Raw genomic sequence first — 16854 nt, forward strand, 5'->3', positions numbered from 1 at the left:
GAGGTTTCACACAGTCCAGACAAACTTTGATAAAATAAGATTTCTTTACAAACAACTGTCAAAGATTTTTTTTTTTTACTCTCTTTTCTTGTTTTTAATAAAAGACGAATCAACATTTGAAATAACTTAATACATTACCATAATAAATAAAATCGTCTATAGCAAAAACAAGTCAATCCAGTCACACGGGACAGAAAACCTGGAATCAATACAGCAAAAACCGGTCAGAATATATTTATGTGTGTGTATTGTGTTCAACAAAACGCACTATTTACACTACTGCTTGTACACAGGGCCCAATGCTGGGAGTGTGGATGGATGGAGCTGTGTACAGGCCGATATTTATTACCGACGATTAGATCTGCAGGTTGTCTGGCGATGTGGGGATCCCCATTAAATATGCAGCAGCCACAATCCGAGAGGAGGACTGCGGGCCCTGTGGGGACTCTACACATGCTGATGATCATGGATTTCATGTACATTTGTATTAAATCCTGTGTTTTCTGTGCATTAACTTATGTGAAAAAGATTGAAAAGCAGCAAATCACCTTGGAACTTTGTAAACGACACATCCCCATATGCTGATAACAATTGATTGTAAACGAAATAATAGTAATAAAATAGTGATACATACATTGGGGTGATGTTATCTGGAGTCACAACAGGGGACAAATATACTCATCATCACAGTAAAAATAGAAGTCCTGTATATGTATAAATCTTTCTGATATATTATTTCCTCCACTCGTCTCCAAGTCTCCAGCTTCAGTCTCTTTCCCGCATCCGCATTGTCTTACAAACACTTGAAGAAATCGGGCAAATAATAAAAAGGATCTTACTTGTGCAGTCCTGGTCCATAACACTTACCCCAGACACAAGGACCTACAGAATTAGGAGGTGTCCTGTGGGTACGGCTATATACAAAGAATAAAGGCTCTCGGTCCAGTAGAAAATCCCCGCTTTAGTCTATATCCCGGCAGAGTATTTCATCCTTTTCTGTTTCTGCCTCTGGTTACAGAACCAGACCCGGACCACGTTCTTTTTCAGGTCCAGTTTTTCGGCGATCGCTGCGATCTTCTCCGATGACGGTCTGGGCTGGATGGCGAAGTAGGCTTCCAGAGACCTTTTCTCGGGGGCCGCAATAGACGTGCGTTTTCTCTTCTTTTCGGCCCCGTTGAAGAGTTCAGGTTTGGTGAGCTTCTCCCGGTGAGACTTCTCGGCCTCCTCCAGCCAGGCTTGCAGGATGGGCTTCAGGGCGATCATGTTGTTGTGGGACAGAGTCAGGGACTCAAACCTACAGATGGTGCTCTGGCTGAGGGAGCCCACCCCGGGGATCTTCAGGTTGGCAAGGGCAGCCCCCACATCTGCCTGAGTCACCCCGAGTTTGATCCTCCTCTGCTTGAATCTCTCAGCAAAGGCTTCCAAGTCCCTTGGATCGGCGTCGACATCGCTCATGCATCCCATGTGGGATGCTAGCCCGTGGGCATGTGCCATGCTAAGTGCAGCCTGGTGCATGGGATTCATGCTTGACATGTGAGGGTGAGCTGGAGTGGACACCACGGAGCCATCTGGTCCTGTCATGGCCCCCAATGTTAGCCCTGGAGTAATGTGGTCCAGAAGTTCTCCTTCCAGGGGCTGGTGGTGGTGATGGTGGTGGTGGTGGTGGTGATGGTGGGAGCCAGCCCCTCCAGAAGGATGGGAGATGGGCACTGAGGAGGACGAGGAGGCAGAGGTGCATGGGATAGTGTTCATAGTGTGGTAGGTGGCGTCCGGCTTGAAGGGGCTGTGGTGGGGAGGGTGATGGTGGTGGTGTTGGCTCTTGCACTGAGACGCTATATCCACAGCAGCCAGAGCTTCAGCACGGGCCAGCAAACTCTCATCCAGACCTCCGAATATATTGCTCTGCAATGTCAAATAGAAAGCACACATTACTGTCTGCTGGGAATTCAGCGATTAAAACTTTTCCAGAATGTTAAAAAATCCTGGTACAGAGAGAAGAGAGAACACAACTCGGGATACATGCAACATCCCAGGTCATAAAAATTAATATGAAAGGCAAGACCGGCTGCATACATAAGTGGAGGCAAAAGACAGAAGGAGCAGAGAGGGGGGAAACACGGGATGTGTCGGGTGATTTGCTGTGCAGACATGAAAAAAACATCAAGCAGATAAAGGGGCTGTCAGGATGTGCCTGGAGCGGTGAGCATGCACTACATACCGGTGGGGTTGGGAGACAGGCTCTCCTCATCGCCTCCGAGCCGCCGCCCCCGGTCCGCACACTGCTGATACTGGGGGAGCTGGTGGCCGACGACGAAGAGTGTGGGGAGGAGGAGTGCAGGGCAGAGTACTTGGCCTCATCCTGGAGGCTGCTGCTGCTGTGGGCCATGCTGAAGGGCTGCTTGCTGTTCAGAGACATCATCATCATGGTGAGCGGTGGTGGAGGGGCGCAGGACCCCTAGATCTAGAGAGAGCAGCCTGGGGTGGTCGTGCTGGCTCCTCACAGCCCGGGCTTGTCTCTGAGAATGTCCCTGCGAGGAACGAGGCTTTCTCTATCCTCCTCCTCCCCCCTGAGAGTAAATACAAGATCTTCTAATATTTCCCTTTCTCTGCTGCCACTATTACTCCTCCCATCCAGGGGCTCCTCTCTCCTGCTATTAATGTTTGATACTCCTGGCTACTAAGAAGCAGCTCAGAGTCTTCCTAGTGACCGATCTGCAAGCCCTGGACATGAGGAGGGGAGCCAGGTGCCAAGAGGATTGTGCCCATGTGTCCCAGGCCAGTGCCCCCTCAGCCCTACGTTACTGAGATACTGTGCCATGTAGCCTTTGTGCCCACCATCCTGCAGAACTCTGCGTGGCTCCTCTAACTCTTCCTGTCACTGTAGTGTCTGCCTAGCTCTCCCTACGGGAAGCCTCTGCTTCTCCTGGACGGATGCTGCTCCTGATGCTGGTGCTCTGCTCTACACCTTGGCCTGTCAGGTAGTCTATGAGAAGGGAGGTATCGACGTGGATTGGATGCAGGGCACATCCTGCCTCTGTCTTCTAAGGGTTCCGAGCTCCTCTGTGATTGGACAGCTCTGCGAGTGTGTGTGTGTGTGTGTGTGTGTAGTGTTTATTTATATGGTGTCCGTGCATGATGTGTGTGTATATATGTGTGTATGCTGTGTTTGCGTATATAGGGTGTATATGTATACCTGCATATATATATATATATATATATATATATATATATGTATATATATATATATAAATAAATATATATATATATATATATACACATGTATATATATATATAAATATACATATATATTACATATATTATATTCAGTTAAATATGTCTTGTAATATAATTTATATATATATATATATTAGGTTGCATGTTTTTTGCAATCCATATTTCGCCTTAAAATTTTATCTTACTAGTAATATTCCCCACGATGTTCTGGTCATTGTTGCTGCTTGTATTTTTGTCTTCCATTAATATTTAGTAAACTGCTGTTATCTCACTAGTTGTCCCCTAATGTGCCTAATACATTGACATAGTGGGCAGAGATGTTATGTATGATCTTAGGTGTCATACTCTGCAGACATACTGCAGACACTACAAGTTGATCACAGCTAAATACTGAGGGCAGTGGGGCATTAGCTGGTTGTTCAGCTATTCATCTTTAATAGTTTCTCACACCTGCTTAAAAAGTGACCCCTCCCCCAGTGCTATTTTTAGATTTCGACCTGAATCTATAGATAACTGGGGTTCATAGACTGTATTACTTCACTATTATCAAACTCGTTCTGGCATAATTTCACTTGCATTTATTCATATTATGTTTTTGTACCTTTGTGTTTTGCAGTTCACTATGATTATATATATATGTGTGTGTGTGTGTGTATATAAACATAAACATAAACATAAAAACACACACACACACACACACACACATATATATATATATACACACACACACATACGGACACACATGCTTATGGATGTACATATACACACAAGTATATATAAATACACACACACACACACACACATATATATATATATGTATATACATGCAGACACATACACATAAACACATACACGCACATTTATAAACACACACATACTTATTATATACAGTATATATATATATATATATATAAAATGTATACACATATATACAGACACTCGCTGTAATAGATTTAGTTGTGCTACAGAGATGAAGGGTTCAACTTGCATTCTGTGGGGAATAACCCTTTGCTGCCCGGGACAGTACGTTTCACAGGCGGCACAGTCCCCGATCCTCAGGCTCCTGTGCTGTGAGCCGGGACCATGCGTTTTCTTGGTCTGTGAACAGGGACGTGCGTTTTATTGGTCTGTGAGCCGGGACCATGCGTTTTCTTGGTCTGTGAACAGGGACCGTGCGTTTTATTGGTCTGTGAGCCGGGACCGTGCGTTGTCTTGGTCTGTGAGCCGGGACCGTGCGTTTTCTTGGTCTGTGAGCCGGGACCGTGCGTTTTCTTGGTCTGTGAGCTGGGACCGTGTGTTGTCTTGGTCTGTGAGCCGGGACCGTGCGTTTTATTGGTCTGTGAGCCGGGACCATCCGTTTTATTGGTCTGTGAGCCGGGACCGTGCGTTTTATTGGTCTGTGAGCCGGGACCGTGCGTTTTATTGGTCTGTGAGCCGGGACCGTGCGTTTTATTGGTCTGTGAGCCGGGACCGTGCGTTGTCTTGGTCTGTGAGCCGGGACCGTGCGTTGTCTTGGTCTGTGAGCCGGGACCGTGCGTTTTATTGGTCTGTGAGCCGGGACCGTGCGTTGTCTTGGTCTGTGAGCCGGGACCGTGCGTTTTCTTGGTCTGTGAGCCGGGACCATGCGTTTTATTGGTCTGTGAGCCGGGACCGTGCGTTTTATTGGTCTGTGAGCCGGGACCGTGCGTTGTCTTGGTCTGTGAGCCGGGACCGTGCGTTGTCTTGGTCTGTGAGCCGGGACCGTGCGTTGTCTTGGTCTGTGAGCCTGGACCGTGCGTTGTCTTGGTCTGTGAGCCGGGACCGTGCGTTGTCTTGGTCTGTGAGCCGGGACCGTGCGTTTTCTTGGTCTGTGAACAGGGACCATGCGTTTTCTTGGTCTGTGAGCCGGGACCGTGCGTTGTCTTGGTCTGCGCCCGGTCCTCTAGGCTCCGGGGCTGCTGTTGTTGGAGGTGGGTAACCCCTGAATTGCATTGTACATCTCTGACTGTCGCCATTCTGAAGAAATGAAATAAATCAAAGTTAAGAGCTTGAGGATCATTTAATTACCGTGTGAATAGCGCTGTGCACCACGTCCGACAACATCTCTAAGCAAATTATGGGCGGCCCAGGAAGGAATTATTAGATTGGAATTTCATTTAGGCCGGGGAGACACAGCACTTCAATATGTAATCTGCTCTGCCTCATCTGATTTGTATGCTTAATTCGCCTTGACGAATTTATTAGTTTTCATAATAGTGGAGAAAATGAGCGGCTCCATAGTCTCCTAATACAGTGCGCGCCATAAACCGTGCGAGCGCCGGGGGCGGCGGGGCTGCCATTAATGACCGCTGCTCCACAGCCAGGCAGGAGAGGGTTAACCACACCGGCGTCACCCGCCGCGGCCGCAGCTCTCAACGAGCTTCTAATTAACAAGGTTCGTGGAATTTGCCAACTCTTCAAGGGGCATTCACTGCTGTAATTATTATATAAAGGGGACTAGTCGGTGTGACGGCCATACATCTCCCCTGTGTGCACAGCGACTGGTCACAATACACTGGATTACATAGGACGAGCCTGTATGAGAGATACCGAGAGGGAAGAATGACAAAGTATGGACAAGAAAGTGCTGGACTGGGAGAGTCAGAGCTGCACATGGCTGATATTTCTGTTGTATCAATATTGTATCGTTTCATTAGATATTACGTATATATTCTAGTAGGATAAACAGACAAATACACAGTGATAAAACATAGTCCACATGGAAAATTTAGCTCTGCTCCATATAGACAGACATAGATAGAGGGATAGATAAATGAATAGAAAGATGGATAGATAGAGAGACAGATAGAGGGATAGATAGATGGGGAGAGAGATAGATAGAGGGATAGAAAAACAGAGGGATAGACAGATAAATAGATGGAGAGATACATAGAGGGATAGATAGATAGATAGATAGATAGATAGATAGATAGATAGATAGATAGATAATGGATAGATGCAGATGGTTAGAGATAGAACGAGATAGACACATAGATAGAGAGTGATAGATAAATAGATAGATATATAACAGATTGATTGATAGATGATAGATAGATAGATGATAGATACATGATAGACACTGTAGATAGATAAATAATAGATAGATAAATAGATACATGGATGGATAGATAGATAGATAAATAGATATATGATAGATACATGATAGGTACTGTAGATAGAGGGATAGATAGATGATAGATAGATAATAGATAGCTAGATAGATAGAGGGATAGAAAAACAGATGGATAGATAGATAAATAGATGGAGAGATACATAGATAGATAGAGGGATAGATAGATAGAGGGATAGAAAAACAGAGGGATAGATAGATAAATAGATGGAGAGATACATAGATAGATAGAGGGATAGATAGATGGATAGATAGATAGATAGATAGAGATGGTTAGCGATAGAACGAGATAGACACATAGAGAGTGATAGATAAATGGATAGATAGATAACAGATTGATAGATAGATGATAGATAATAGATAGATAGATAGATAATGGATAGATAGATGATAGATAGATGATAGATAGATGGATAGATAGATACATGATAGACACTGTAGATAGATAAATAATAGATCGATAGATAAATAAGATAGATGCATGGATAGATAGATAATAGATAGATGTATGATAGGTACATGATATATACTGTAGATAGAGGGATAGATAGATAGATAGATGATAGATAGATGATAGATGATAGATAGATAGATAGATAGATGATAGATAGATGATAGATAGATGATAGATGATAGATAGATAGATATGTAAAGTGCTATGGAATTAATAGCGCTATATAAATGAATAAAATTATTATTATTATTATAGATAGATGATAGATAGATGATAGATAGATGATAGATGATAGCTTCCTCAGCTCCCTGCTATGTATTGTGTTGTGCATACTTATAATGCAGTCCTTGTAGTAATTCCTAGAAGTTGCTGTACTCTCTGTTGGGCTGTACTGCTGCACCCCAGTAAATAAGACACAGCACAGTATAGTTTCTGGAGCTTAATTACTGGCTGAGAGGAGATAATGTATTCTCTGACACTGGAGAATTGGGAAACGCTTATAGTCAATTTGCATTAATCTTGATCTTAATAGCAAGTGACAACAGATCTCCAAAATGCTGCACTCTTGTCACCATTGTGTGCGGTAAATACTGCGCTATAAGAAATTCATGAAAACTCTGCTGAAATAATTGACTTCACTTTTCCTGCTGTTAGATGAACTGGGAGATAATCGGAAGCGCTGCCCTGAGCCTGGGCCGAGCCTGCAAGCGCCTGATCACAGCTCATCTGGAGACCCTGCCTCCAATGTCTGGGAACAGCCAGTGGCATTAATGTGCCATGTGATGGAGAAACTAGGGCCAATCAGTGACAACGAAAAGGCAGCTCAGATTCGGTTCTGTAAGTGCTGATCCTGGAGACCCATGCACACTATGCGATATTATGTGCGACTTGTCTTGATCACACATTACACTGAATCTCTGAGTCTTTCCTCCTGTGTCTTGTGATTGCAGTGAATGACTCTGATGTGCCAGAACCTCAGCTTGGCAGGAAAAGAATTAATGGGAGTTCACAGGGTTAATTCTGTCCTAAGTGAAGGTAATGGAGATGTACAGCAGGGATCTTGCGTCTTATAAGAACATCTCCTGTGTAATCCAAGAATCTAGAAATAGTCTAGAATGCACTGGAAGAGTGTGAGCATTGTTCTGGTATTAGCAGGTGGAAAGTCATGGAGAATTACCAGCAAATGTACCACAGGTAAGAGAGCTAGGGTCTGTAACCCTAGAATGACGGATGTTAACTCTTTTGTGTCTGGATGAGGCATGCTCAAGGTTCTCTCCTTCTTGACCTCACCATTGCTTTATATTGTATCACCATATTATCAAAACTCAGTCAGCCTTGTACATGAAGGTGTAAACTGCTGGAGTGAGCCCTGACGTCTGGTGATCAGTCTATGGAGTATTGTGATGGAGCACAGTAGGAGTCAAGGAATAAGTGAAAACGAACAGAAAAAATCAGCTCAAGTCTCTGACTTCACTTCTATCCTTCAAAGGAAAGGTGCAGTATAACACATATGTCAATTAGAGTATTATCTATCTATTTTCTATCATGTATCTCTCTATATCTCAATCTACAGTATCTATCTATCTATCTATCTATCTATCTATCTATCTATCTATCTATCTATCTATCTATCTATCTATCTATCTATCTATCTATCCCTCTATCCCTCTATCTATCCCTCTATCCCTCTATCTATCCCTCTATCCCTCCCTCTATCTATCTATCTATCTATCTATCTATCTATCTATCTATCTATCTATCTATCTATCTATCTATCTATCTATCTATCTATCTATCCCTCTATCTATCTATCCCTCTATCTATCTATCCCTCTATCTATCTATCTATCTATCTATCTATCTATCTATCTATCTATCTATCTATCTATCTATCTATCTATCATGTATAGCTCTATATCTACAGTATCTAATATCTATATTTCATGTATCTATCTATCCCTCTATATACAGTATCTATTTATTATCTATCTTTCATGTATCTATCTATATACCTACAGTGAAGGAAATAATTATTTGATTCCTTGCTGATTTTGTAAGTTTGCCCTGTGACAAAGACATGAACAGTCTATAATTTTAAGGGTATGTTAATTTTAACTTTGAGAGATACAATATCCAAAAAAAAATCCAGAAAATCCCATTGTATAAATTATATAAATTTATTAGCATTTTGCAGAGAGAAATAAGTATTTGATCCCCTACCAACCATTAAGAGTTCTGGCTCCTACAGACCACTTAGGCTAGTTTCACACTGGCGTTGAACGGCATCTGTTGCATTGCGTTGTGTGACAGATGCAACGGATGCGTTGCATATAGTGGCACAACGGATGCAACAGATCGTACAAAACAACGGAATCTGCTTTTTTTTTTCTTTACAGTTTTACCGGTTGCAGACTATTGTGAATGATCAGCTGATCACCCGGCTGCCAGATGATCAGCTGATCGCTCACAGCAGCCGGCCGCCAGGTGATCAGCTGATCGCTCACAGCAGCCGGTCGCCGGGTGATCAGCTGATTGCTCCGCCGGCGAGAATGTGTGCGGGGGGCGGAGTGCGGGGTGGATGGAGCTGAGCAGGGCCATGGCGCTGAGGACGTCAGTGCCGGGGACTGCATGGCTGGGGACAGGTGAGTGTGTGTGTGTGTGTGTGTGTGTGCGTGCGTGTGTACATGCGGAGTGGAGTGTGGGAGGGGGCAGAGCCGAGAGGGGAAGTGTCGGGCTCCCTGCACACGTAGCCAGGGTAAATATCGGGTAACTAAGCAAAGCACTTTGCTTAGTTACCCGATATTTACCTTGGTTACCAGCATACACCGCTTAGCACTGGCTCCTTGCACACGTAGCCAGGGTAAATATCGGGTAACTAAGCAAAGCGCTTTGCTTAGTAACCCAATGTGTACCCTGGTTACGTGTGCAGGGAGCCAGAGGGAGCATGTGCACCGAAATCCTAAGGATTCCGCTGCTCAAAAAACGTTACATGCTGTGTTCCTTCCGCCCGGCGGAAGCAACGCAGCGTCGGCCGGCGGAAGCAACGCAGGTCCATCACTCGCAATCCGTCGTCCATACAAGTCTATGGGAAGCAGCGGAATCCGTTAACGGATTCCGCTGTTTTACAAAACGGCGGATTGCGACTGAAGGAAAAAAAACGCAAGTGTGAAAGTACCCTTAGACGCTCCTAATCAACTCATTACCTGCATTAAAGACAACTGTCTTAAATTGTCACCTCTATAAAAGACTCCTGTCCACAGACTCAATTAATCAGTCAGACTCTAACCTCTACAACATGGGCAAGAACAAAGAGATTTCTAAGTATGTCAGTGACAAGATCAGAGACCTACACAAGGCTGGAATGGGCTATAAAACCAGAAGTAAGATGCTAGGTGAGAAGAAGACAATTGTTGGTGCAATAGAAAGAAAATTAAAGAAATACAAAATGAGTGTCAATAAACATCGATCTGGAGCACCATGCAAAATCTCACCTCATGGGGTATCCAGTATTATGAGGAAGGTGAGAGATCAGCCTAAAACTACATGGGGGTAACTTGTTAATGATCTCAAGGCAGTTGGGACCACTGTCAAGTAGAAAACCACTGTTAATATATTACTCCGTAATGGCTTAAAATCCTGCAGTCAGGGGCTGGATGGTACATTTTAGCCTGTGGGGCAATCATAAGGCAGTGTCCCTCAAGTTGAGGCAGCCCACCTTTGGTCTGTTTATCTCTGGCCGCTGCATTAAAGCAGCAGTGGTAACAGACTTTATGAACAGACTGGTACATATACTGTATATTGGAACAGTACCACGCTTACTGCTTACATAGATACTGCAACAGAATCAAGATGACTACATAGATATAGGAACTGCAAGGAGCTTACTACAGAGATATGGGAGCAGAACCAAGCTTACTACAGAGATATGGGAGCAGAACCGAGCTTACTACAGAGATATGGGAGCAGAACCAAGCTTACTACAGAGATACGGGAGCAGAACCAAGCTTACTGCAGATATATGGGAGCCAAACCGAGCTTACTACAGAGATAAGGGAGGAGAGCCGAGTTTACTACAGAGATATGAGAGCAGAACCGAGCTTACTACACAGATACGGGAGCAGAACTGAGCTTACTACAGAGATAACGGAGCAGAACCCAGCTTACTACAGAGATATGGGAGCAGAACCGAGCTTACTACAGAGATATGGGAGCAGAACCGAGCATACTACAGAGATAAGGGACCAGAACCAACCTTACTACAGAGATAAGGGAGCAGAACCGAGCTTACTATAGAGATAAGGGAGCAGAACCGAGCTTACTACAGAGATAATGGCGCAGAACCAAGCTTACTACAGAGATAAGGGAGCAGAACTGAGCTTACTGCAGAGATGAGGGAGCAGAACCGAGCCTACTACAGAGATAAGGAAGCAGAATTCACCTTACTACAGAGATCTGAGAGCAGAACTGAGCTTACTGCAGAGATATGAGAGCAGAACCAAGCTTACTACAGAGATATGGGAGCAGAACCAAGCTTACTGCAGAGATATGGGAGCAGAACCGAGCTTACTACAGAGATAAGGGAGGAGAACCGAGTTTACTACAGAGATACGGGAGCAGAACTGAGCTTACTACACAGATACGGGAGCAGAACTGAGCTTACTACAGAGATATGGGAGCAGAACACAGCTTACTACAGAGATATGGGAGCAGAACCGAGCTTACTACAGAGATAAGGGAGCAGAACTGAGCTTACTACAGAGATAAGGGAGCAGAACCGAGCTTACTATAGAGATAAGGGAGCAGAACCGAGCTTACTACAGAGATAATGGAGCAGAACCAAGCTTACTATAGAGATAAGGGAGCAGAACTGAGCTTACTGCAGAGATAAGGGAGCAGAACCGAGCCTACTACAGAGATAAGGGAGCAGAACTCACCTTACTACAGAGATCTGAGAGCAGAACTGAGCTTACTGCAGAGATATGAGAGCAGAACCGAGCTTACTACAGAGGTATGGGAGCAGAACCGAGCTTACTACAGAGATACAGGTGCAGAACCGAGCTTGCTGTACTCATACAGGAACAAAATCGTACTTACTCAGTCTACTATATAGAAACAGCAACAGGACACCAAGCCTCCTACATAGCTACGGAAACAGAACAAGCTTACTGCATAGACATAGTACCAGAACTAAGCTTACTGCTTAAATTTGGTACCATAACTGAGCTTACTGTATTGATATAGAAGCAAAAACACACTTGCTACATAGATAAAGTACCATAACCCAGCTAACTACATGTACAACAATTGCAAAGCTTATCCTATATTTTCAATGTTAAACTCGTATGGAACATGGCTATCACACGGACTATACACTTATGCCATTTGTGTACTGTATGTGTTTTTCACAGCCCCATAGACTTCTAATGGCTCTTTCATGTGCGCTGCTGGGAAAAAAAAACAGATGTCTCTGTAGGGATCACACACGGTCATGCGAGCAGCACCATAGCTTATAATGGGTACGTATGGTACCCGTGAAAAAAAGCGGATACAACACGTACCAGATACACGGACACATGAAGGAGGCCATAGGGTGGTCACATAGTTACGTCACAGTGCAGGGGTTAATTTCACTTTTCCTTTCATAAACATGGAAAGACAAATGAAATTCCCTAACACATATGTGAGCGAGCCCTTAGGCGGGCTTTGCACACTACAACATCGCAGGTGCGATGTCGGTGGGGTCAAATTGAAAATGACGCATTTCCGGCATCGCATGCGACATCGTAGTGTGTAAAGGCTCGATGATACGATTAACGAGCGCAAAAGTGTCGTAATCGTATCATCGGTGCAGCGTCGGCGTAATCCATGATTACGCTGACGCGACAGTCCGATGTCGTTCCTCGCTCCTGCGGCAGCACACATCGCTGTGTGTGAAGCCGCAGGAGCGAGGAACATCTCCTACCGGCGTCACTGCGGCTTCCGTAGGATATGCGGAAGGAAGGAGATGGGCAGGATGTTTACATCCCACTCATCTCCGCCCCCCCGCTCCGATTGTCCGCATGGCGTGTGACGTCGCTATCACGCCGCACGACCCGTCCCCTTAACAAGGAGGCGGGTCGCCGGCCAGAGCGACGGTCGCAGGACAGGTGAGTCCATGTGAAGCTGCCGTAGCGATAATGTTCGCTACGGCAGCTATCACAAGGAAATCGCTGCTGCGACGGGGGAGGGGACTATCGCGCTCAGCATTGCAGCATCGGCCTGCGATGTCGCAGCGTGCAAAGTACCCCTTAGGGCTACGCACCCACGATCAGTGTCAGCAGCGTCTTGGACGCAAAGTGTTTTCACTCAGTCCAAAATGCTGCATTGTACAGTACAGGCACAGTGGATGGATTTATAGAAATCTTCGGCCCCCTGGGCTCTTTTAGACGCTAGAACAAAACCGTTATAGATGATTATTAAGGGATCATATATTGAAAACCGTGAGAAAACCCTTAAAATTTTCAATTTTTATTATTAAAGATTAAAAACGTATCCCAAAAGACAATACACACATATGCATATATATACACAAATCAATGCCGCAGTGCAGCATGGGAGTGGACAATCACCCTGTCACTCCTCCCTACCTGTCCTGCGGAGGTCGGCACCCTAAAGTTGCGCAATGGCGCCCCCGCTCTCCGTCGGCTCGCCCTCCTCTCCCTGCACTACAATGAAGGTGCAACTAGTCTGGGAATGTGGGAGTGCTCAGGAAGGATATTGCTGCACTGCCAAAACAAATTATCAAAAGGTGCAAATGCTTTAAAATATTAGGGATAGCCCTAATGACATGTGACACACATATGGGTGTGGCTCTACAGGCTGACTATCAAACCTAAAATGGCTGTAGGAGATGTAAAGATTGGTTTCAGGACAATCCTTCATAAGACATACTGTAACTGTAATAATATAACACTCATAGAGCACTCTGTACAAATGCCTGTTGTCCTACACATTCAACCATAGCACATGGCTGTCCACGGGCCAATAGCCGTATGCCACCAATCATGGAGTTGACTCCCCCGTCAGCACACACATCTATAGTCTATACGTATAGCCAAATGACAGCCTCGTGGATCAAACTCCCATTCTAGGTATTGCACTGTAAAGCATGTAATGATAATGTACTCATACACTTATCTTATAATGAAGATATGGACCAATCGCCAGACCGCCAGCAATCCTTCAATAAGATCGCCAGGACTCTAATTGCAGGCACAGTATTGGAAACCGCTTGCTCGCTCGACGCGTTTCCCCCTGGCATCTAGTCCCGCCAGGGTTCTTCAGGAGCTCCCACAATCGGGCGCAGTGAGAACGGCCACAGTCTGCCGCTCTGCCTCGGTCCTAGTCCCCGCCTCTCTCTTTTAGACGCTCCATAAACTGACCTGTGGTGCTGCTTTCCTATCCTCACCATGTCAATTTATTCTAACAGCGATGCTAGTGCTCTGAGCGGGAGAATACAATGAAAATCCGCTGACAGTCACTCTGATGGTGTGCACGGACAGCGCGATCTCCGCCCAAGAGACAAGCGTCTCCACCAGAGAAAGTATGCCACGTCCAGACCATGAGGACTCCTGATGGTGGGCAAGGACAGCACGATCTCCCGCCCAGAAGACTAGCATCTCCACCAGAGAAAGTACGCTGTGTCCAGACCATGAGGATGCCTGATGGTGGGCACAGACATCACGTTCACCCGCCCCGGAGCCTAGCGTCTCCACCAGAGAAAGCACGCTGCGTCCACACCATGAGGATGCCTAATGGGGGGCACTCACCTGTATAGATTTAGTGTTGTGCCCTACAGATACGTTTTACACATGCACAATACACTATAAGGCTACATGTCCATGATCCTCTCCTGCGGGGCCGCGAGTGCTCTCCGCAAGGACCACAGCGGCCTGTGCCCACAGTCAGGGTTCGGGCCGCTGTGGTCTCTCTCTTCTGTTCTCTCTGTGGAGACACTTGTGGCTACACAGCAATAAATTGAGATGCCAGGGCTCGGGAAGCCGCACCACAGGTCAGTTTTTGCTGTGGTCTGTAGACGCAGTGGGCATAGGATTTCTAGAAATCCCATCCACAGTGCTTGTACTGTACAATGTAGCAAAAACACTCTGAATCCAAAACACTGTGAACCCTGATGGTGGGCACGCAGCCTTACATACAGGCATCTTACACACATACACAACCCCAGAAACACGGACTATAAACATACAGTACAGAGATGTGTACACATATACAGACATGTACACTGACATGGTATAGACGTGCGCACACAGCGCTACAGCCGTATACACATACACAGACACCTGCGTATAGCCGTATACACATACAGACACCTGCATACAGCCGTATACACATACACAGACACCTGCGTACAGCCGAATACACATACACAGACACCTGCGTACAGTCATATACACATACACAGATACCTGCGTACAGCCGTATACACATACACAGACACCTGCGTACAGCTGCATACACATACACCTGCATACAGCTGCATACACATACACAGACACCTGCGTACAGCTGTATGCACCTACACAGACACCTGCGTACAGCCGTATACACATACACAGACACCTGCGTACAGCCGTATACACATACACAGAGACCTGTGTACAGCCGTATACACCTACAGACACTTGCGTACAGCCGTATACACAGACACATACACAGATATACTGTAGTCACATAGACGCATATAGATATTTAAAAACATTCACATACAAATAATCACACACATAGACAGACACAATCATAAACACACAGACACAATCACATATTGGGGATCTTTTTACTTTTGATGATTGGGGGACACTTCTCTTGTCTCTCGTGCAGCCACAGACTTGTTTGATGGTAAATCCCTGTAGGCTAAAGGACCTGTGGCGACGTCACGCCCACGTGCTCATAAGGGGCAAGGCCTCAGCAACACAGCTGATAACAGAAAGAAACTCCAGGTGTCCTGGAGTTGTTTATAATAGAAGCGGGGGACTGATGTAAGACCTCCATATGGGGGGTGCAGGGGAGGTGCAGGGGGGAGACGAAGCCTGAATGATTATAATGGGCAGGAGGAAACATGGCCACGCCCACTAACAAAGCCAGTCACGCCCACTACCCAGGCAGCTTCTAGCCACTGGGATGTAGCCGCAACCCTTGTCTGATGCTCCTCGACTGTATGGAGGCAGCGCATGCTGCATGACGTCATTATAACACACATGGCCGCACACTATGAACTGCGCATGGCCGTGTCTCCTGTACTTTGCGGCTGGTCAGCACTATCTGCGCCTGTTATGTGTCAGAGTGCCCGGCCCAGCCACATCATAGTACAGGAGACACGGTCGCGCGCAATTCACTGTGCGCGGCCATGTGTGTTATAATGACATTATGCAGCAGGCGGCCGGCCCTCTACAGTAGCTGGGAGAGCAGCCTGGGGGAAAATTGCCCCCCTGCCTCCCGGCCCCGCCCGCCCCTGCCTGCAGTGCCCGCAAAGTCCCACTGTTCAAGAAGCCACATGTGCAGGCCCATCTGAAGGTTGTCAATGAACACCTGGATGATTCTGAGCATGATTGGGAGAAGGTGCTGTGGTCAGATGAGACAAAAAATTGAGCTCTTTGGCCTTAACTCAACTCGCTGTGTTTGGAGGAATAGAAATGCTGCCTATGACCCAAAGAACACCATCCCCACTGTTAAGCATGGAGGTTTAAATATTATGTTTTGGGGGGTGTTTCTCTGCTAAGTCCACAGGACTATATCATTGCATCAATGGGACAATGAATGGAGCCATGTACTGTAAAATCCTGAGTGATAACCTCCTTCCCTCCGCCAGGACATTAAAAATGGGTTGTGGCTGGCTCTTCCAGCACGACAATGACCCAAAACATACAGCCAAGGCAACAAAGAAGTGGCTCACAAAGAAGCACATTAAGGTTGTGGAGTGGCCTAAAAAAACTTATGGAGGGAGCTGAAACTCCAAGTTGCCA

At 45.7% G+C, this 16854-nt stretch overlaps 1 protein-coding gene across 1 annotated transcript in view; it reads right to left on the reverse strand.

Annotated features, from left to right (window-relative positions):
* POU4F2 (POU class 4 homeobox 2) overlaps positions 1 to 3027 on the reverse strand; it is a 3160-nt gene extending 133 nt beyond the window's left edge. The window contains exons 1-2 of the mRNA XM_075335642.1: positions 2219 to 3027; positions 1 to 1902 (exon numbers count right to left, since the gene is read on the reverse strand). The exon at positions 1 to 1902 is cut by the window's left edge and continues 133 nt beyond it. Coding sequence (XP_075191757.1) covers positions 967 to 1902; positions 2219 to 2425 — 1143 coding nt within the window. The 5' untranslated portion in view covers positions 2426 to 3027 and the 3' untranslated portion in view covers positions 1 to 966. The remainder of the gene's footprint in view (positions 1903 to 2218) is intronic.
* Positions 3028 to 16854: the final 13827 nt, after the last annotated feature.

This window comes from Anomaloglossus baeobatrachus, chromosome 1, assembly GCF_048569485.1.
Source record: "Anomaloglossus baeobatrachus isolate aAnoBae1 chromosome 1, aAnoBae1.hap1, whole genome shotgun sequence".
Classification (NCBI taxonomy): Eukaryota; Metazoa; Chordata; class Amphibia; order Anura; family Aromobatidae; genus Anomaloglossus; species Anomaloglossus baeobatrachus.